Source organism: Melanerpes formicivorus, unplaced genomic scaffold, assembly GCF_026170545.1.
Source record: "Melanerpes formicivorus ecotype bairdi unplaced genomic scaffold, bMelFor1.0.p_v2 SCAF_12, whole genome shotgun sequence".
Taxonomy (NCBI): domain Eukaryota; kingdom Metazoa; phylum Chordata; class Aves; order Piciformes; family Picidae; genus Melanerpes; species Melanerpes formicivorus.
In genome coordinates this window covers 1,777,049-1,799,951 of record NW_027142364.1, presented here as the reverse complement: position 1 = coordinate 1,799,951, position 22,903 = coordinate 1,777,049, and the positions used below count along the sequence as shown (strand labels likewise).

The following is a 22,903-nucleotide window of genomic DNA, read 5'->3' as shown; positions in this document are numbered from 1 at the left end:
TGTCCTTGACCTATCATACTTCTGTTAATGCACAAGTGCCTGGCTCAGCTAAATTATCTAAACCAAATAATGAAGTAGTTCTCACCCTCAGGGAGTCTGCTGGAGAGGAAAACAAGATTATGACCTGACAGCTTTTGTATTCATGTTCTCCTGCCACCACTGTGCTTTACTCTAAGAACAGGAAAGCAGTGTTTCAGCATGGGCAGGGAAAAGAATCACTGACACCTGCTGGGTATTTGTAATACAAATCTTTATTTGTGAAATATGGGAGATGATCAGAAAAAAAATCTGAAAAGGTGAAGTCTGCCTCCAATCATCCACATTTTACTGCTGCTTTCTTTTTGCTGCAGCTGACCATTCATTTATATGCAGGCCAGACTAGAACGGGTTTGTGTTCATTCCAATATTAGAATGGAAGTGCAACTTTATTGGGAAAACAGCCTAAAGGATGGAGCTGCTGTGTCAGTTGAAAGAAAGAAAAACCAAACCAACAACATCTTTAGTCACACATGTTTAGGTAGTTGCCTGTACTAAGATGAAATGAACCAAAGGGACTCAGGATTCATTTTGCCTTTAGATACAGGCAGGTCAGTGGGAAAACCTCCATATGATTCCAGCAAACAAGGGCTGGCCCTAAGTGAGGTAAGGTGGTGGCAAGAGCACAGTTTGACAACAAACAATGTGCATTTTGGAATGCATGGAATGTAAAAAAATAAACCAAACCACAGAATACTCAATACTCCACACACATACACCGAAGTCAATGCACTGTCAGGTTCCTAGCAACCATAGGTCTGTGGGAGGAACAAAAAACAAAGAAACATTAAGGGGAAGAATGTTAATATTGTAGCCAACTATAAGACCTAAAATGAACCTGACCACATTTAGATAACCTTAGCATGCTCTTTTATACTGAAGTTACAGCATGGAAGACAGAAATGAGAAGACAGTAACAGCTTTGAAAGTGCCCCAACGTTCAACCACATCCATTAAAATGTGAAACATCCCTAGCCATAATGTGTGTGGCAATCATACCCTAAGCCACTGCAATTCCAACACTGCCACTACCATACTGCTTTTAATAACGTGCTCAACAAGACTTCTAACAAGACTTCAAAGAAATTTGGGGGAAGTTCTTCATCACTCTAAAAAAAAACAACAAAGCCCCACCTTGAAAAAAATCCCTTTGGCTCTGTCTGCAGGTTTTGTTAGCTCTGTGCAGAACTGCACCACGTTGTGCCACTATGGCTTAGGCTACAGCAAGGACCACCACCAGGAGATCTGTATTGAAGCGCCGGTGAATGCAAGGGTCATAGAGGGCAAAGAAGGCCTTGCAGCTCTTGTGCAGACTAACTTCACAGTGACAGCTGAGCAATCAGCTGAATCCATGTGGTCAAATACTACATGGAAATGCTAAACACAAAAGGGCTACCCAAAAGAAAATAAAATAGTTGTCCACTGAATTGCTGCTTAAGAATACCTAAAAATTAGCTGCTGAGTAAGACTTCTCAGTAGCATCAGTAACAATAGTTTCCTGTTCCCCTGAGTGCTTCTAAGTACAAACAGCTCACCTCCTCATGACGGCAGCATGCTCCATACAGTCCGCTAAGAACGCCATTGATGATCTGTATGAAGCAGAGGATGAACTCTATTGCTCCCAAGACAAGGAGGATGGAAAAGAGAGTGATGTTCCATTGCACGATGTTTCGAGGTTCTTGACATTCAGCCCACCTGTTGTAATCAAGCAGGTACCTGTACCCAGCAATTAAAAGCACATTAACATTGTGACACTAGAATCAAATTATATCTAGTCTGTAACTGCTTTGAAGATAATCACTCTAAATGGGGATAGAAAATGCAATGGTTTACTCCACACAATGCTTGCTCTGTTTAAGAATGTGTTGTACTCTCAACTATACACTTGTTAGGTTTTAATTTCTCCTTGGAAAATAAAATATCTTAGCTTTCATTGTAGAATCTTCTATTACTCAGAGAGAAGACTGAAAGAGCAAGGCTCTACTCAAAACAACCAGAGAGCTTCTCAGGACCAGGCCTTTATTCTGAAGACAGCAGTTACCTATCTGTGGCAAATGGGTCACAGAATCACAGAATGTTAGGGGCTGGAAGGGACCCTGAAAGATCTTCCAAGTCCAACCCCCCTGCCAGAGCAGGATCACCTACACCATATGACACTGGAACACATCCAGACAAGTCTGGAATATCTCCAGTGAGGGAGACGCTTGTGCCTTTGGGCCCTCACCCACCTACTCCGGAAGAGGAAAATACAGAACAAGTTCAGAAGGGTACTGCAGTATTCCAGCTGTTACTCTTCATCCACATCTTCAGAACATCAGCACTGATGAGCATTCAGCAAGGACTTAACTCTATATTCAGTCACAGCTGAGGGGGAGTGAGGGAGAAGGAGCGTTCCCTCTTGGGAGAATGTAAAATTCAAACTCTCTGCTGCAAAGGAGCTTTATGTGGCTTCTCAACCTGCCTGGCATTGGCCATAAACTGTTACCAGAAACAGCCTCAAAGTTGCCAAGCACACAGACGCTGTAAAAGCATGTCATGAGCCAAAGCAAAGCCTCTTCCAACTGACAGGATTTGTGGGGGTTAATGGGGAACAGCACACACCTCGGCTACAGGAAACCTGGGGAGGGTCTGTTTACAAGGGCATGTAGCCCTAGGACAAAGGGCAATGGTTTGAAACTAGAGAAGGGTAGATTTAGACTGGACATCAGGAAGAAGTTCTTTACCATGAGGGTGGTGGAACACTGGAACAGGTTGCCCAGGAAGGTGGTGGAGGCCCCATTGCTGGAGACATTCCAGGTCAGGCTTGATACAGCTCTGAGCAACCTGATCTTGTTCAGGATGTCCCTGCTTACTGCAGAGTGGTTGGACTAGATGAGCTTTAGAGGTCTCTTCCAACCCAGCACATTCTAAGGTATGATGCCAGTTTACAAAGAGGCAAAGCCACTTCAGAAGCAAGCCTCACAAAGCATCAGACAAATTTCATAACGACCACAAGTCATAGTTTGGAAATCTGTCCAAGTCCTACAACTTGACATTAGGGATGTTTATGGACTTGAACTTTATATGATCTATAGAATTATTACCTATTTGTACATGTGTTCAGATCCCTTTTTGTAGGACAGAGGCTTGACATTGCTTCGGCTTCAAACCACATCAGTGTGGGAAACTGATGCCATCTCTTTAGTTCTTAGCGAGTGAGAAGCAAACGCTTGTGAATGGATCTTGGTGTAAGGTTACTTGGTATATCTGCAAGGTACTGGAGTAAAACCATATGTACATGGGGAAAGATGCAACATCCTCATGAACAGACAACCTACCCTCCAGAGGATTCAGTGAAAGGATAGATCCAGTTCCTTCCTAGGCGAGTATAACAATATGGTCCATAAGACAAGCCGAGTGCTGAAATGATGATACAGTATCCAGAACCAAGGAGCCCAATCAAGGATGCCACAACTGTGGACAGCACCTGCACAGCAAACATAGACCTGAACTTCCAAAAGCCATCACCTTGTCTTTGGGATTACCTGGGACTGGGGCATGAAGGCTCACTTACCACACAGCCCTTCCCACAGTTCTCGTAGCCATAGCAGCCATCCTTTTGGAGCACAATGAACACTATAGCTGGGATGAGTACCTGGGGATGGAGCAAACAAACCACATGGAGACGTTTTGTTGCACAGACAGGGCAGATAAAACACAGTCCTCACACTCCATTCCTTAATATTGCTGCTGAGCAGGGGAGAGGGGAGCAGCCTGGGTAGATGATTCAGTTTTACTCCTGTTTAGCAGTCAGCATCTTGGCTAATGATGTCAAGCAGCCCCAACACCAGGATAGGTATATTTCTATTTCCACTTTGTGTATACACAGCACTTAAGTGCACAAAAAGCCTGCTGTGGTATTGCTGCAATTTAAAGCACTTCAGCTTTACAAGCTTTTCTCCACACTAAAGGCTGTATCCTGCAAATAAAATGCTTTGGGGAAACAAACAAACACAAAACCCAAACAAAACAAAAACAAAGGGGAAAAACAACAAAAAAGCAAAACCAAAGCAGACAAAACCAAACCAAGAAACCCCAAGCATTCATTTGCTGCCAAATGAAGACTCCAAGGTAAGTCTTTCATAAGTATTTGCTAAAAAAACAACTACCACCAACATATTAATTACTGAAGAGTAGTCACCACTGGTCCTGTGACAAACCAGTCTGACTAGAGTAGAAAGTCTAGGAACATTTTGCCCAGTTCAGGAAAACATCTCATTATAATTATTCAGCTTTTTCTAGGTTTTCACAACCAGTTGCCAGTGGCAGAAATGCAAAGCAACAAAGCAGAAGCTATCTGTGAGAAATGTAAATCATCCCTACTCCAGAGCTTCTAGCATAAAACCAAGGATTTTAATTTCATTTAATCTAGTTGAATTTAATTTTGATTTAATAGAGTATCCTCTCCCACCAACTCTACGCCCAGGAGTACATTGCAAAAACCTACAGGAAAGAGCAATGTGCTACCTGCAAACTGCACAGATTACTCCACAAGATACCAAAATAAAACCTCTTCAGCTGAACAGTCACATGTTTGTCAGCCCTTAGTCAAACCTATTGCTTAGTCCCAATGCTGCACATCCAGCAGAGGCTGTACAACTATGTTCCAGGAGCAGTTCCACTGATTTCACTTCTGTTCCTGTGTGTGAAGCTCAGTCTTTGCCAGTCCTTGTGGCAGAGCTGTAGCACAGACACAAGCACATCTCACAAGGTGGAGGGCTTTCCATGCAATCATCTTCAACCTGAGATTTGCAGTCACCTTGAGATCTGTAGCCTATTTCTAAGAGGACTTTTAAAAGCAAATGGAAGAGGAAGCCTGAAGTCAGGAGCTTAAATATGCTACAATGTGGTTCACAAAATTGAAAAGGGAGAAAAGAACAGTTTCAGATTAACACATTCTTCATCCCTTGCTGCTGCTCAAGTGCAAAGCTCTGGTAACTGCCACTTGATTTCTCTGAATAAAGAGCTAAGCACAGAAACAACTCTCAACATCTCAGATAGTGGAAATTAAGGAATTGTAACTAAATGCAGGTTATCTAGGGACATTCAAAAGGAGAATAGCTCAATAACATAACAAAAAAGTAAGATTCAACCCTTTACACAAACCATGTCCTGCTGAGAGGCTTGGTTCCAGTTTTGCATTTGGATTTTGTGACCTAGAGCCCTATCATTTTCTCAGCTTTAAAGTATCATATTATTGCAGAAAATAACTGGTAATAGGAACTAATAATAATTACAAAGTAATGTAGCTAATTTCTTTTGATACTTCAGAGATTCCTCTTGATATTTAATCAATAAATCAATGTAACTGCCAGAGGAACAGCAAGACCAAGTAGCTCCAAAATAAACCTAAAAGAAACTTGCTAGCTCATTACTTACCAAGATGCCTCCACCTAGAATGCCATGAAGGCACTCCACGTATTTGCCAAGACGATTCTCTGAAGCAAATCTTGTTTCACCATTGGGAAAATACAGTAAAACGTTGGCCACGATGCTGAGCAAGGCAAGGATGAGCAACTTATACCCAACACACCTAGTAAACCTTCCAAAACACATGGCCTCAGCTGCACAAACCCTTCCTTCACTAGTCCAACACAACCTATCTCATACCTGTCCCCGCCTAAAAGAAGACCAGCCTTTATCCTCGCCTCCTTAAATACCCAGGCTTTACCTGGCTAACCTGGGTGACGTTCACACCTCTCCATAACCACCATTCCCAATTGCAGAGTGAGGGAGCAGGGATGGCAGAACGCCACCACCCCTGTTAAATGCCCTAATTGCTGTCAAGCCAAATGCAACCAAGGAAATATTGAATGCTAGGTAATTCCCCTCTAATATGTGTGCTTGGAATTGTCACCAGTGAACATGATTAGACATGAACAACATGCTTAAACCACAAGTAGTGTTGGGAGCTGAAGAGGGGAGAAAAGGGGGTTGTTTTCTTTGTTAGAAGCAGCTTTGAGTTTTAGGTTTATAGACTGATTCAGAACAACCTGAAGCCAGGGAAAGACTCAGATACTTCAACAGCATTGAGTCAGAGTTTTGGGTATAAATAGTAAGGATACAGCAATGAGGAGTATGTAGAGCAAGCTCTCACTTTGCTGTCCTGTTGATGAATGGATTAAGAGGTTGGAAAACAAATAAAATGGAGAAGTAGGCTTCTAAGGAATGTCCTGGACACCCTGGATTTAGATTTAATAGCCACTTGTTAAAGCAAAACCAAGCAAACACTGCTAAAAAAAATGCTGCTTCAAAAAGAGGATTATAAAATACAGTCCTTGAACTGGAATTTCATCTGTAGAAACATAAAATCCCCAGCCCCAAACAGAGAGAATTGTATCATGCCAGGGGTTTCCAGACTGTGTTGCATGTACCTGTAACATTAATTTGCATAGTAAACAGAGGGAGGGAAAGTGACTTGGAAAAATGAAGCTCCAGCCTCCCTTTCATGCAATTTTTTCTCAGTAGCCAAAAGATTCCCTCACCATACACATCCATCTCAACACAGAGACTTGAGCTGCCCACTACCATCCCATGATAGAGGTGAACTCAGAAATGCACAGGCCCAGACTAGATTTGGGAGGTGGTGCTATTGCCATCATCATCACACAATGTAACTGTCATTGCAAAACCAGCAGCTAGACAAACTGAGTTTGGGAATGGACAGGATATAAGAAGACTCTAGTGAGACTTTTCCAGTTATTTAGGGGGAGAAATACTCACTCCTGTTTTTCATTTCCAAGAAGGGGGGGTTGTATTATTTATTATTGCACTGTAAACAGAAGTCCAAAACAGATCCATGGTGTTCTTGCAGGTGACGTGAGCAACACTTAAGCTGAGAGAGAGAGAGAGAGAGAGAGAGAGAGAGAGAGAGCTCCTGCTAAAAGGAAGGGGATGGGAGGGTGGGTGCAGGAAAAGAGCAGACTTGAGCAGATGTGGGGTTGTGATGTAACTTCTCCGGGTATTGTAGCTCTTGACCTTGGAGACTTCCTTCACTATGAGAAATATCCTCCAATTGTAGAAACACAGGCTTACTATTATTGTGCACTTCACCTCTGGTGACTAAACCAAGCACAAACATCATCCTGCAAGTTTCCTCTGGAGGAAATGGAGACGGCTGCTCAACTGAAACCTCCCTTTATTGTGTTATGCTAAAACCCCAAACCACTCCCCCTCAAAAACCACTGCCCAACACTCTCCCTCCCCCCAGCCACCACACTGTACAGATGGCCACTGAGAAATAGATTTAAAAGCTGTTCTATTTATAACCTGTATAAGTGTTCTCTAAGCACAGCACCTGATACAAAATTGTCACATAATCAAGAACTTCCTCTAATTAAAAATCAGCTTTGTCCATTACCAAGCACATGGGGCATTGCAGTCTGCAGTTATCACCAAGCTTGCCCCCCAAACAGCACAACAGCAGTTCTGATCACTCTACTACATCATCATGCAGATCACAAAAATACTGAGCTTGTTTGTTTCTCGTGCCTGTTTGCTCCATAAATCCTCCTGTTGCTGCTCCAAGTGAGCAGGGGTGAGTTTCTGGAAGGCATGGTGGGTTTGAAACGTGCCTCTGGTGGGAGCACAGGGAGGCTGCACCGTGGCTGTGGATGGGAAATCATCTCGTGGGATGCACAGACCATTTGGAAAGACTGGGCAGCTTAATCCATGAATTGACACATGATGCCCTCACAAGCTGTTCTCATTTGCTCTTCTCTCACTGTTTAGTGGGTTACTGCTCACAGATGCAAATAGTAGCTCAGACAACGGCTGGGAAAGTATGATAAACCTGCAGTCACCTGTTAGCTAAACTAAGGGGAGCCTCTTGGCCAGCTCTTTAGACAGCTCTCAGGGACCTTAGGAACACACATCTTCCCTTTAATCAAATGGAGATATGCCCATCCATGCTACCATCCATTCTCCACATCCAAGTGATCTACTGATCATGTTTTCCAGCTACTGTCCACAAAAACACTATGTTGTAACTCTAATTGTTCTCAGACACAACACCTCACAAGTGCACATCAATGAGTGGAGTTCATCTGGACAGTCATGAGAGGAAATTGCTTCCCTGAAGACCTTGGTGTCTACAGTCTGTTGGCCCTGGCCAGAAGAAAGTTTCCAGATTATCTTTACTAATTACAAGACAGCTCCTCAGATGAACTAATGAACTACTTCTGAGAGGAAGCAACCAGCTGTTGCCATGAGACACATCAGTGAACATAAACTCAATCACCCCTTAGGCAGCTGTAATGCATATGGACATACTTGCTGGCTACCTCTGCCATCACTCTGAGATGGAACTCTGTTCTGAACCATAGAAGAAGTCACCTTGAAGCAAGCACATGCATTTGAATGCAACAACACTCATCAACACATATAGAGAAGATTTATTATTAATAATGCTGACCTAAGGAGGAGTCAGCAGTGATGAAACAAAAGCAGTTTGGACACTTAACCAACCAGCCTGGAGGTTCAGAAGCAGTTAGGGCAGAGCCACCACTAAATGAGCCCACAGAAATTCCTTGCTCTAAAGAGCCCATAAACCTTACTTAAGAACAACTATTACTGACCCTAGACTTGCAATGCCACTGTAGCATTCCACAGTCAAAATAACCACTTCAAAAAACCCCCGCTTTCTGGTGACATATAAATGCCATGATGTAGCCTACATTCATCACTTCTTGCAACAACATTAATGTGACAAAAGTAGGGCAGAAGACAGATTTGACTTCTATTTCTCCCACAGCCTGTGGGTGAAAACTGTCATGAGTGAGTTTGCCTTGGACTGCAGCATTTGCACACAGGTTTGCCTTCCGTATTTCAAAGTCTATCCCTAAAATGGTGACATTAGTGCAGAAGTTAACCAAGCATGAAGCACTGCCACAAGTGCACTGGAAGCATGCCCCGTGTCTTCTACACTGCCGTGACCAATATTGCAGCATGCTGTGCTTGCCTGCAAATCTTTGAGCACCAGTAGTGAGTGGGATCACATCCATCACCATCAAGGAGAGAAAAATCAGATGTGACCACAAGATTCTTGTAAGATGATTTCCTCAGCTGCACTCCCACTTTTCCATCAGCCTTCACTATCATCACTTAAATTGGAACACTGAAATCATTGGACAATACAAGTGCACTGGATTTGTGCGCTCAGCTGGTTCTTAAAGCAGCTGTCAATCATGTGGTCAACTGTTTCATGGCCATCTACCTGCACCAGGCACACCAAGGCCTGAAAAATACCATACAAAGGCAGCCCCAACCTCATTACAAACTACATTCAAACGTAATTTTAAGTCCCTTTTAACCTGAGCAACATTTAAAGGAGGAAAGTGGAGGAAAATAATATTGATTATGTTTTAATCAATTCCCAGTCTTTCTTTAAGGGCATCTGCTGGAACAATGCAACTGAGACTGCTGGAAGTAGATGTACAGAATGCCTGTCTGCCACACAACATAGTGCCTGCACTACACATCATGCCTTGCTGTGGCTGCTCCTTTCACAAGATCCTTCTAACTCATAGATGTGGTGTCATTCTAACACACTGCAATTTGCTCTGGAGGGTGGAGAAAGACTAAGTTCCTGAATTAGGAGCTTTATATTCCTTTGGACTGTCATTACCCCTGAAAGTATTCATGTCACCAGTGCACCTGGTGGAAGAATTTCATACTTTCATCCCAGAGTAGTACTGCTTTCCACAGCCATCTCTGTATCAGTGGTGGTGTGGCCAGCAGGAACAGGGAAGTCATTCTGCCCTGTGCTCAGCACTGGTTAGGCCACACCTTGAGTCCCGTGTCCAGTTCTGTGCCCCTCAGTTTAGGAAAGATGTTGACTTGCTGGAATGTGTCCAGAGAAGGGCAACAAAGCTGGGGAGGGGTTTGGAGTACAGCACTGTGAGGAGAGGCTGAGGCAGATGGGGTTGCCTGGAGAAGAGGAGGCTCAGGGGAGACCTTCTTGCTCTCTACAGCTACCTGAAGGGAGGTTGTAGCCAGGTGGGGGTTGGTCTCTTCTCCCAGGCAACCACCAATAGAACAAGAGGACACAGTCTCAAGCTGCACCAGGGGAGGTTTAGGCCGGATGTTAGGAAGAAGTTCTTCCCAGCAAGAGACATTGGCTATGGGAATGTGCTGCCCAGGGAGGTGGTGGAGTCACCATAACTGGAGGTGTTTAAGAGGGGACTGGATGTGGCACTTGGTGCCATGGTTTAGTTGATTAGGTGGTGTTGGATGATAGGTTGGACTTGATAATCACAAAGGTCTTTTCCAACCTATTCTATTCTATTCTATTCTATTCTATTCTATTCTATTCTATTCTATTCTATTCTATTCTATTCTATTCTATTCTATTCTATTCTATTCTATTCTATTCTATTCCTCAGGGACCAGGTCCTGCTCACAGGATTTTCTGCAAGTGTTTGAGAGACAGAGCTCCAAGATTTCCACCAGGTCTCTCTAGTGATAATCAGGCTATGATCAAACAGGCTCTGTGATGCTCACTCACAGGCCACTAGCTCCACTGAACTCTGGCTCTTAAGTCTTCAGTGAAATACCATCTTCAAGTAACACACACTCTCTGCTTTCTGCACAAGAAGGCAATGCTCAGTAACAGCTACTGGTGGCACAGGAGTCAGGCACAATGCACTCTGCAATAAGAGGACTGAAGCCATTGTACCCATCAGCTCAGTGCCTGAAGGTTCACTAGGGCTGGATTTGGTTTGGGTGCTACTATTAAGAGAGCTCTTCCAGAAAGAGCACTACTGTATGGTAAATAAAAAAAGGAAGCAAAACAGCAGTCATCTTTCACAGAGCAGACAAGAAGGTCTGTTCTTTGTGCTCCACAAGGACAAAGGAGAAAAAAATAATGCTAGAAGTTTGCTCTAAATGAGGACCAAAGAAACCAACAAACTCACAGCCCTCCTCTGAGTCAAGTGGCACTTTCCCCTTTGAGGATAGTGCAGCCAAGCCAACAGCAGCACTTCCCTGGCCAGCAAAACTCCCTGAGGAAGTTTTTGTGGTGTTCTCCATCGAATTCCAAGATTTTGACTGATTACACTCAGCCCTGAGTTGAAGACATGGGGCTTACTAATTGAGCACTACTCAGGGGCATCCAAAAGGCTGAAGGAAAGTTGTATGCTGTGAACTGTTACAATTACACAGCCATTACACAGCTCTTCATGTGCAAAGCTGGTAAGCAGGCTGCTGATTGATTCTTCCTATGATTAATATGCAAGGCCTCTCAGAACAGGAAGGAGCTTCCACACCACCTCACAGAAAATCTGTTTTTTCCAGATTTTGCACCAAGGAAGCCTTTACCAACAGGCTCAAGAGCAGCAGGTGGTGGGATAGCAGAGCACCACCACTTCTGCCCGAAGAGCTTGTGAAGTCTCCTTCTCTGGAGACTTTCAAAACCTTCCTGGAGGTATTCCTGGGCAGACTACCCTAGGTGAGCCTGCTTTGGCAGGGGGGTGGACTTGATGATCTCTGGAGGTCCCTTCCAATCTCTAATGTTCTATGATTCTCTGCTCTGTACAGGTGATGCTGAGAGTGCTGGCTATGTGGTCCTCAGCTACTCCTCCTCCTGTGTCTGTGCTACAAATGGAAACTCCTGGCCTAACTACTTACTTTCCAAGCTTTAAGTTAATCATCACAGAATCAATGAATGGCTTAGACTGGAAAGGACCTCAGAGATCATCTGCTTCAACCTCCCTGCCATGGGCAGGGACACCTCTCAACTAGACTCAGCTGCTCAAGGCTTCATCCAGCCTGACCTTAAACACCCCCAAGGAGGAGGCATCCACAGCCTCCCTGGGAAACTATTCTAGAGTCTCACCACCTTGTACTGAAGAACTTCTTCCCAAGACCCAGTCTAAACCTACTCTCCCTCAGCTTCAAACCAGTCCCCCTTTACCTATCTCTAGAAACCCTTAGAAAAAGTCCCTCTCCAGCCTTCCTGTGGGATCCCTTCAGGTATTGGAATCGTATTTCTCTTTGATGAGGCCAAGCAAAGCTAGGTTGCAGCTAAGGCTGGTTGAGAATTCATCCCAAACTCCCAGCACATTTAGCAGCATCAAACAAAGTCCTGCAGTGAGGTACAGTGCATATAATGCAACAGGTCTCTCAAATCACCACCTGGCACCTCACAAGAAGACTGATATTTTGCAAGTCAGCTGCCTTTGTGAAAATTATGTTAAATTCAACTTTAGAGGCCTCATTATTTTTCCTTGTAGAAGTCCAGTGCAGACACCTTCACGCTAGCAAAGTCAAGGGCTTGTCAATAACTGGAAACAGAAGTTGAGGAAGCAGAGATTTGCTTGCATGTCCTGTATTGTCCTGTTCTTCAGGCTCTACATTCTAATGAAAACACATCTGTGGACTTTACAGGAAAAGGCATGTGCTGATGTATGACTCGAGAGATGCAGAAGACAACAGATGTTCCTGTGGCCCTTAGGAACATCATATAGGGAAGGAAACAGGAAGAGAGCTACTGAAGTAAATAAAACAGATGTATAAAACCCAAACCAAGCTCAGTTCGGTTCCTCACCATATCTGCTTTGGCTGCTTTTTAAAACTGTTTGTAACTTGCATTAGCTCTCATCTTCCATCAGTAGGAAGCTGTCTAAGGAAAGCACAAACCTGCTGACAGAAGTGGTTATAGACTCCACCTGGCAGTCTGAGGGAGGAGTACAAGGTCTTCAGTCAGCTTCAGCTCATCATCCTCTCATCCCTCTCTTACAGTTTCTATTTATCATTAGCACATTCCATAATAGTAAACCAAAGTGAACAAAACCACTGAAATGTGTAAGCAGGAGCCTGTTTCTGCCAGCTGCTACCTGAGCTCAGACACACTGTCACAGGTGAGTGGTCAAGAATTTGTACAAGTGCAACTTACCAGAGTTCAGTGGCAAGGTTCACTCTGTTACTTACTACATAGAGGAAATGAGACAGGGAAGATAAGGTTAGAATCTCTTTGAAATGATTCATGTGGAGACTGGAGATGCAGGGGGAGACCCTTGCATTAAGTCACAAGGTTCAGGATGAAGCCATTTGCTCTCTGAACTCATTCTCAGGGAGGAGTCTTGGTGGGGCTAGATCCGCTGCTAGTCCCAGACTCAAAGGAATTGTGTCAACAACTGAAGCATTATAGGGGTTTATGGCTTCAGGACTACAGGCACACACCCAAGCTTTTGTATCACTTAGCTGAGATGTCAGAGTTTGAGCGTACTTACTCTCCATTCCATTTCCTTCCCTTTGGGCATCCCACATTACCTCTCTCTGATGTTTGAATCCTAGGTTTCCCAAAACAGACTCTCAGGCACTGGATTTTGCAAAATTCAATCATTTAATAGAGTGGTAGAGCATCAGGGTCAGCTTGAGGTGGGTGCCTCCAGACAGAGAATAACCCCAACAAAAACTCCCTGGGCAAACGTAAGGGTATTACAGAGTATCCACCCTCCAACTCATCCACACTTTGGCCCAAAGAGTGGTTCTGGTCTGACATCTTCTGACTCATTATTGAGTTCCTTCACTGGCTCCAGATAGGCTAGTTGCAGCTGCTGTTGATGGTTGCAGCCCTGAAGCTTCCTTATCTTCACACATACGCACAAGGACAAGGGGCAACAGGTGCAAGCTGGAGCATAGAAGTTCCATGTGAACATAAAGAAAAACTTTTCCACTGTGAGGGTGACAGAGCACTGGGCAGGCTGTCCAGAGAGACTGTGGAGTCTCCTTCACTGAAGACATTCAAAACCCATCTGGATGTGTTCCTGTGTGACCTGCTCTAGTTGATCCTGCTCTGGCAGTCGTGGTTGACTAGAGGATCTTTTGAGGTCCCTTCCAACCCCTAACATTCGGTGATATCTTCTGGTTTGTTTTGTCTCTGAAGGCCCTTTTCTGCTTAAGCAGATACAAGTTCAGTAAATCTAAGTGAGAGTTTACAGCTTGGGGTCTAAAGCTTCAGCAAAGCCAGCTACTCATGATAAGTAAGCAAGCACAAGAAAACAGCATACTAAATTACACAGCACTCTCTGATCTTGGACTCTCACCATCTTCCCTATGAGTCCTCACACATACTAGAAGTTGTTATACAGGGAAATGTTTTTTCACTCACAGAGTACATCCTCAGCCTTCTGGAAACAGTGCTGTGCCAAGACCCATGCAGCTGCACTTCATGGAAGGAAGTAGGCATTGCCTTGAGGATCCACCAGTCTCACTCCTAACAGCAAGCCATTTTCACAGTATCACAGTACGTTAGAGGTTGGAAGGGACCTCAAGAGATCATCAAGTCCAACCCCCCTGCCAAAGCAGGATCACTTAGGGTAGTCTGCACAGGAATGCATCCAGGTGGGTTTTGAAACTCTCCAGAGGATACTCCACAACCTCTCTGGGCAGCCTGCTCCAGGGCTCTGTCACCCTCACTGGAAAGAAGTTTCTCCTCATAATGAGTTGAAACCTTCTATGTCCAAGGTTGAACCTGTTTCTTGTCTTATTGGTGTGCACCACTGAAAAAAGCTTGGCCTCCCTCACTTGACACCCACCCCTCTGATATTTATACACATTGATCATAGACTCATAGAATTGTTAGGGTTGGAAAGGACCTCAAGGATCATCCAGTTCCAACCCCCCTGCCTTGGGCAGGGACACCTCACAGTACAGCAGATTGCTCACAGCCACATCCAGCCTGGCCCTAAAAACCTCCAGGGATGAGGCTTCTACCACCTCCCTGGGCAAGCTGTGCCAGTCTCTCACCACCCTCATGGTGAAGAACTTCCTAACATCCAATCTGAATCTCCCAGTCTTCTCTTCTCAAGACTAAACAGCCCCAGGGATCTCAGTCTCTCTTCATAGGGGAGATGAACTAGATTTCAGAAGTAGATTTCTTACTGCTCTGAAATGCAGGAAATAATGCAGTTCAGCACACATTAAATCTCTGGCTTGGATTAAAAATAAACCACTGTATACCTATAAAACATAACTCACCCTATCTTGTGAACTGTCCTACTGGAACAAAAGGGTAGATTAATACAGCAAATCACAAAATATGATCCTAATCCATTCCTGCTTTATTGAAATAAAGGGCTCTAGATCAGTCTAGACTGCAGAAAATTTGAGACTAACCCCAAACTGGCAGTATAGACCACAACCTGCAACAAACGTGACACACCAAGTTTCAGGTGGACGCTTTGAAACAACAGATGTTGCCAGAGGAAAGACTGAGTTTCAGATGGAGCCAAAGTCCTCTCACAGCCACGTAATGTCCGTATCAATAAGGCATTTCAACTTTATGGCTATCTGGCCAAGTTCAAACACAATCCTGCCAATAAATTCAAGTAAACACACCTATCTAAAATACACAAAAGCAGACTAACACAGCCTGGTACCTACACACATGGGAATTTCTACCCGTGCATGAGTAATCTCTGTGCTCACAGGACCATTTGCCTTTCACAGCAAGCCTGCTTTTGTACAGAACACTAAGATGACTTGGAGCTACAATAGCTTGCTAAGCATGGATCTTACTGAGTATGGCCAGACTACGAATAGAATAGAATAGAATAGAATAGAATAGAATAGAATAGAATAGACCAGACCAGACCAGACCAGACCAGACCAGCTTGGAAGAGACCTTCAAGATCATCGCGTCCAACCCATCAACCAATCCAACCCACCTAAACAACTAACCCATGGCACCAAGTACCCCATCCAGTCTCCTCCTGAACACCTCCAATGATGGTGACTCCACCACCTCCCCAGGCAGCCCATTCCAATGGGCAATCACTCTCTCTCTATAGAACTTCTTCCTAACATCCAACCTAAACCTCCCCTGGTGCAGCCTGAGACTGTGTCCTCTTGTTCTGGTACTGGCTGCCTGGGAGAAGAGAGCAACCCCCACCTGGCTACAACCTCCCTTCAGGTAGTTGTAGAGAGCAATAAGGTCACCCCTGAGTCTTCTCCTCCTCTCCAGGCTGAGCAACCCCAGCTCCCTCAGCCTCTCCCCATAGGGCTTGTGTTCCAAACCCCTCATCAACTTTGTTGCCCTTCTCTGGACTCGTTCCAGCAAGTCAACATCCTTCCTAAATTGAGGAGCCCAGAACTGGACACAGGACTCGAGGTGCGGCCTAACCAGTGCAGTGTACAGGGGCAGAATGACCTCCCTGCTCCTGCTGGCCACACTGTTCTTGATGCAGGCCAGGATGCCATTGGCCCTCTTGGCTGCCTGGGCACACTACAAATCCCACCAGCCTGCAATATTTCATTTCTTTCCATCAAACACACTAAAGGAACAAAGTCATTACATGGAAAGAACGGTGCTGGGTGGTAGGGAAGCAGAGACACGTGGAGTCTGTTTGGAGAGCTTTACTGCAGCTTCACCTGATTCTGGGTTCACCTCCCACTTTCTGTTCAACATGTGCAGCTGTGGCTCCTGCCATGCTGACCTCTTGGTAGGGGGCAGAAGTTCAGGGGCTGGATGTTGCCAAAGAAAGCTCCTAGGAGAACTGTGGTCACCTTTGACTGAAGGCAGGTCCAATCCCACTCCCTCTGCCTGAGGGAAGGGTGCCGCTGACACAGCATTTACTGCCCAGTGTGATAGGAATAAGACATCTACAGACAGATAAAGAGGTAATGACCCTGGGGTGTGCCACAGAGTCTGTGTGGTTCTCTGGTCATGCTGACTGAGATTTACAGTTTCAGCAATATTTTTTATCTTCTTTTTTTTTCCTTCCCTCTTTCTGTTTCCTGACTGTCCAGGGAAAATTTTTTAGTGCTGTTCTTCTGCAGAGGAAAATACCCTGGAGTCATTATGGGGTGATTATTTTAATTGAAATTCTTAAAGTGTTTTGTTTAGAATTAGTTTAAGACATCATTGCACCTCTGCCATATCTGTTCTTTTTAGTACATTTTAAATCTGCAGACTGATTGTTCCCAGTAAGTTTTCACTGCAATTTATCAGTTGTTATTTGCTCTCTTTCTATTGCCTTCCATTTCTGAAGTAGCACAATGATGATGTAACTTAACCTTATAAAAGCAAATCTTTGAGCCAAATTATTTAACAGAGACAGGCATACTTCAAACTAAATGATTCTGAGGGAAGTCTTACTTATCAGAGAATCACAGAATGCATTGGGTGGGAAGGGACTTTAAAAAGTCTTCTAGTCCAACAGCCCCTGCAGTCAGCAGGAAAATCCCCAGCTAGATCAGGTTACTCAGATCCAGATCAAGCCTGACCTTGAATGTTTCCAGGAGTGGGGCCTCCACCACATGTTCCAGTGTTCCACCACCCTCATAGTAAAGAGCTTCTTCCTCAGAGAAGGATGGATTTATGACTATCATATGTAGAGAAGCAGATTAAAATCTCCAGCAACAACAGGGTTCCTCCTCATACTACAGAGTTCAAGATCATAAATGCAAAGGAAGAACAATAATTTTTAAAGCTAACTTGACAAGAATCCTCCTTAGAGTTGGATCTGAACAGGATTTTTGTCTAGGTACCAGAGTTTTGTAGGGGTCAGCATAGTTTGAGACTATCATCAGTGAAGCTTTCCTTCACAGCCATGCAGAGGGTTGGCTGTATTATGACCCATGTTGGAAAGCAGCAACAAGTAGAGAGCAGAGGCACAAACGAATCTGGGGTCTCAGATTGCTGAGCTCTAAAGCAAACACCCTCTTTAACACTGAGCTAACCCAAATTATGGTGCTAAGTCTACAAAAATGCTGTAAAGCTCTATGCCTGCTCCCAAAGCAGGCATATGTGTATGTTTTTGTTTCCAGTGTTACTCAGCACAGGGATTTTCCAGCTTTGAAAACAGGAAATTCACTAGAGCAGCAGGTAGCCATGGGGTCCCTGTCCTCTTGCTCAGCTTGGACACAGCTCCCATTGATGCAATTAGTTTCCTAGAGCAAAGGCTGCAGGCATGGGTGTGAGCGTAGGCAGGTGTTTCAAAAGAGCCTCTGTGAGCCACGCTTGGACTTCTGCTTCTTTCTAAAAATATGTCTCAATAGGCAAAGGGTGTGCCACTGAATGAACCACTGGTGACTTTTTTCTCTCAGCCCTGGATTAGAAGCAATGCCTGCTCTTGGAAGTAAGGAGTGTCATGGCATTACAGGACACTGTGCCTAGCAGGTGGGCCTGCAGAGATGATGCAAGCAGTAACTTCTTCCATGGCAGGAGCACAAACCTTCCTTTTCCCCACACACTTTGCAACCCAACCATCATTTGATTATCTATAAAGAATAGTATAAAGCAGTGCAGAATTAAACAGGACTACACAAGCTTTCAGAAGTATGGTGACTATTAGGAAGCATTTTACAGAATTTCACAGAATATATATCTGGTTGGAAGAGACCTCCAAGATCAACCAGTCCAGCCCTCAACCCAGAGCTGAAGGATCAACACTAAACCATGTCTCTAAGCACCATGTCCACAGGCTTCTTGAACACTCCCAGGGATGGTGACTCCACCACTGCCCTGAGCAGACAATTGGAATTTTGGGGAATTCTGTCAGTGAACAAATATTTCCTAATATCCAGCCTAAACCTCCCCTAGCGCAGGTTGTAACTATTTCCTCTAGTCCTGTTGCTTGCCACCAAGGAGAAGAGGCCCTTCAGGTAGTTGTAGAGAGTGATGAGGTCTCCCCTCAGCTTCCTCTTCTCCACACTGAACAACCCCAGCTCCTCAGATGCTTCCTATAGGCCATGTGCTCCCAGCCTTTCATGAGCCTGATTGCCCTTCTCTGGACACACTTCAGCACCTCAGTGTCCTTCCTATAGTGAGGGGCCCAGAAGCAAACACAGTACTGGAGATGTGGAGCAGCCAAGAAAGCTATGGAGCCAGCCTAAGTGCCTCCAAGTTCCTAGCACATCTACCTTTGGGTACACTGGAAGGGTATCTGCCTGAGGGCTGCAAGGGTTTCCTCACCAAATCTGCAGCTCCTCCTGGTGCTGTTCATATTGGCAGTTGGCTGGAGTTCACACACTAAACCCCAAAGGCTTCAGTGGGTGTGTGGGGATATTCAGCACCCTGAAATGGAGGTCACCTGCTCTGCTTCCTAAATCATAGGTGACTAACTTTAGAGATCCAAGTTTGACAGCGCTGCCTGTAAGTCATACCTGGTTATGAAGGAGGAATGCAGCCTGTCACAGAAAGGTGAGGAGATTCAGTATTTTCACTGGCTTGTAGTGCTTTGACAAACAGCATTTTATGAAGTAGAATAGTTTATTAGAACACTAAGGAAAAAATCATGCATGTAGCAAATTCCTAGGTTTTTTAATCTCTCTTTAAATGGAAAAGCAGGAGATTTGAGAAAGCCAACGTGCAGATCTGCCACACCTAGGAGCACCCAGGTCTAGCTGTGAGCACAAGCGTGGGGCAAAGGATGATAAAGCTATGCAACCCCAGCTCTGGCAGTTTAATCCCATCAACATGCACATGTAAACTGTCTTAGAACATTTCAATGCTGTTGTCAAATTTACACAATGAACTCTATCTATGTTCAAATTAAAGAGACTGGTAAGTAGGTAAACCCAGCAGAAGATGAAGCTGGGTGTAAGCACCTGGTTGTATTAAGATGACACTTCATGTAGCAGGTCAAGTAGCTTTGTGCTATTATAGATAATTATATTTTAAGAGGGTACAATACTTTTACTCAAGAAAGGCAAGGGTGTGACAGCACTTGCACAAAGTCATACAGTAATGACAGTCTGAGGAGCTGGGGAGAATTCACTGCCAATGAAGCACAACATGGCATGGCATTATGAGACATCCTGGTGATGATCTGAAAGAGCCTACCTTGCCACAACCAAGCTACAGGCTTTACTGAGGCTTTGAAATATAGTCATTATCTTGAAAAACCCCACATTAATTCTGCCCCCCTCCCCAGAAAGGAGTGAGATACCTGGTTAAATCTGAAAACACTTATTCACAGCTGCTCTAAGTGCTGGGAGGATTGGCTACCAGCAACTTAAACACAATAATAAAATCAGTTCACACACTGAACTTGAAACTATTAAATTAAACCTTTGGTATCACATATGGAAGTCTATTCTCAGTCCCTAAAATCAGTCCAGATAACTGGTAGTCCAAAAGGGAAAACAGACACACAGAGGTACCTGAAAAAGAATTAAAATGACACCTCCACCTTAGGTGAACCAAGACAGGAGACCCCACTGCAGTAAGCTTTTGCCAGTTTCCAAGCAGTATCCTGCTGCTAACTCACATCTTACATAGAGTTTGTTAAACCCCTGATAGATATTTTAAGCAAATCGTGACTGTGGAAGCCAAACTGAGGTCTGACCCATAAAAAACATTCCTTGAGGCTGGCCCTTCCCAGAGCAGGAAACATCAGCCAGCATGCTGGTGAGACCCATGTACTGGGTAGCCAGCAAGCATGGCTGTACACCCACAGCCATGACTTTGGCAAGAACAAAGGCAAAAGCCTTCCTTGACCTTAATTCCCCTGTGACTGCCCAACAGCTGAGCAGGAGGGAGGGCAGGCAAAGGGCCCTGCTCATGGATTTTCATCCCAGGCACACTGCACAGCATACAGGGATATTCAGAAGAGCAGAGGGGATCACAGCTCTTAGCATCATTCCCAAGGTGCAATTTAATGGCTGACTTAAGCTGGTCTAACTGTAGACTGTTCTCTACTTGCAACTATACATTCCTGCTTATAGAATAATAGAATCACTTAGGTTGGAAAAGATCTTCAATATCATCAAATCCAGTCATGTTTTTTCCCTAATACTGGTCCTGGCAGTCCTGTGACTTTGCTTGGACCAGATCAGAGAACTGTGATCCTGTGAACTAATGTGGATGAAAAGTAGCCTGGCAGTGGAAATTAAAAAAGTTTTCAGCCAGATCAGTCCCTTGATGCTCTGCAAAGAAGGATGAGCACTGCTGCCCACAAGCCAGTACCATACCTCCTCCTCTGGGTGGTGAAGCGTCAGTGGACATAAGCCAGCTGTTGAGCCCTGTTCCCAGTCACATCAAAGGGCTGATCTCTGCCAGCCCAGTCACCAAAATGCCAACCCTGCAGGCTGGCATCCAGCCATGCTGACAGTCCTCTTTACAAGGAACATGCTTTCTGTCCTTGTGCTCAAGTACAAAGAACACAGCAAAGAAAGAAGGGGGAGAAATTCCAAGGCCTTAGCTAACTGTCAAGGAGTACCAGAGTCTATACATTATCATGATGTTTTTTCAGATCCCTGTTTCTGCAGCACAAAGGTACCTGATAAGTATTTCATAAAATCATAGAATTGTTAGGGTTGGAAGGGACCTCAAGGATCAGCCAGTTCCAAACCCCCTGCCCTGGGCAGGGACACCTCACACTACAGCAGGTTGCTCAGAGCCACATCCAGCCTGGCCTTAAACACCTCCAGGGATAAGGCTTCCATCACTTCCCTGGGCAACCTGTTCCAGTGTCTCATCACCCTCATGGTGAATAACTGAATTTCCCTTACCAGTGTCTCTTATTCCAGAGTGATTGTGCTGAGTTGAGCAAGCATGGACATGGGTGATAGCCAAGGGAGCAGTGGGTGAGGCAGGGCAGTGACCAGGAAAGAGGAAGCAGCAGCAGCAGGCAGCTGAGCTCCAACAGAAGCCCACTGGTGACAGAAGATATAGGAAAACCAGCAGGTTGCTACAGTGCCTTGACATCAGACCAGCTTCTGAAGGGTCAGTGTATGTTTCACAAGGAGATACAGATAACTAAATAGAATGATTTCCAATTTATTAATTTATTTTTAATGATCCAATCTATTTCTAATCACTATGAGCAAGGCCAGAATTAGGCTCTTGGAATCTTAGCTTTTGCACGGTCAGGATCCATCGCAGCCTTTACACAAAGACAAATGCCACAGAAGCACTGCGCTTTTGAGGCTGGACAGCATACTTTATTCCAGACATCTGGCATTCAGGCAGGAGATGCATTATCTCTAAAAACAACAGGGGAGTGTTCTGAAGATAACAGGGTACAGCCTAGTACCAGGCCATTAAATATTAACGCAAGCGATAACCAAGCTACTCCAGGTGAGTCAACTCCAGCCGCGGTGCTAACGATTTACAAAACAAGAGGTCTAATAAACCAAGCCTTAGCACAGAAATTATAGTAAGACATGCTACATTATAACTTGGAGAGGAAAGGCATGTGTGAAATTTATTTTGCTATCTGAAGGGAAAGAAAAAGAAAAAAAAAAAAGTTTTGTCACCAATCCTGAGCTTGAAGTTGAGAGTTGTGTGTAACACCCCAGCCTTTGGCATTCAAGCTGGATTACTTCCATGCCCTCACAAAACCAAATCAAACCCATCTAGAATCACACAATGTTAGATATTGGGAGGGACTTAGAAGGATGGAGTCCAGCCCCTCTGCCAGAGCAGGATCACCTAGAGCAGGTCACACAGGAATGCATCCAGGTGGGTTTTGATTGTCTCCAGAGAAGGAGACTCTACAACCTCTCTGGGCAGCCTGTTCCAGGGCTCTGTCACTCTCACAGTGAACATGTTTTTCCTTATGTTCACATGGAACTTCCTCTGCTCCAGCTTGCACCTATTGCCCCTTGTCCTATGAGAACCACAGAATCACACATAGAATACTAGGTTGGAAGAGACCTTAAGGATCATCTGCTCCAACCTTTCCAATCCCACCCTGCTTCCCACATCTCCAGCCTGGTCTCTGCCACAGATGCCTGAGCGCTCAAGACTGGCTCAGAAACATCCAGCCCAGGACACAGAATAGAATATAATTAACCAGATTGGAAAAGACCTTCGAGATCATCAAGTCCAACCTATCACCCAACACTATCTAATCAACTAAATTATGGCACCAAGCGCTCC

At 44.6% G+C, this 22,903-nt stretch overlaps 1 protein-coding gene across 1 annotated transcript; it reads right to left on the bottom strand.

Annotated features, from left to right (window-relative positions):
- Positions 1 to 235: 235 nt before the first annotated feature.
- LOC137444682 (transmembrane 4 L6 family member 1-like) lies at positions 236 to 5,688 on the bottom strand. The gene is made up of 5 exons (XM_068145696.1): positions 5,455 to 5,688; positions 3,590 to 3,670; positions 3,354 to 3,502; positions 1,572 to 1,752; positions 236 to 794 (listed from the first exon to the last, which is right to left on the bottom strand). The coding sequence occupies exons 1-5, from the start codon at positions 5,629 to 5,631 to the stop codon at positions 780 to 782; spliced, it is 603 nt and encodes a 200-aa protein (XP_068001797.1). The 5' UTR covers positions 5,632 to 5,688; the 3' UTR covers positions 236 to 779.
- Positions 5,689 to 22,903: the final 17,215 nt, after the last annotated feature.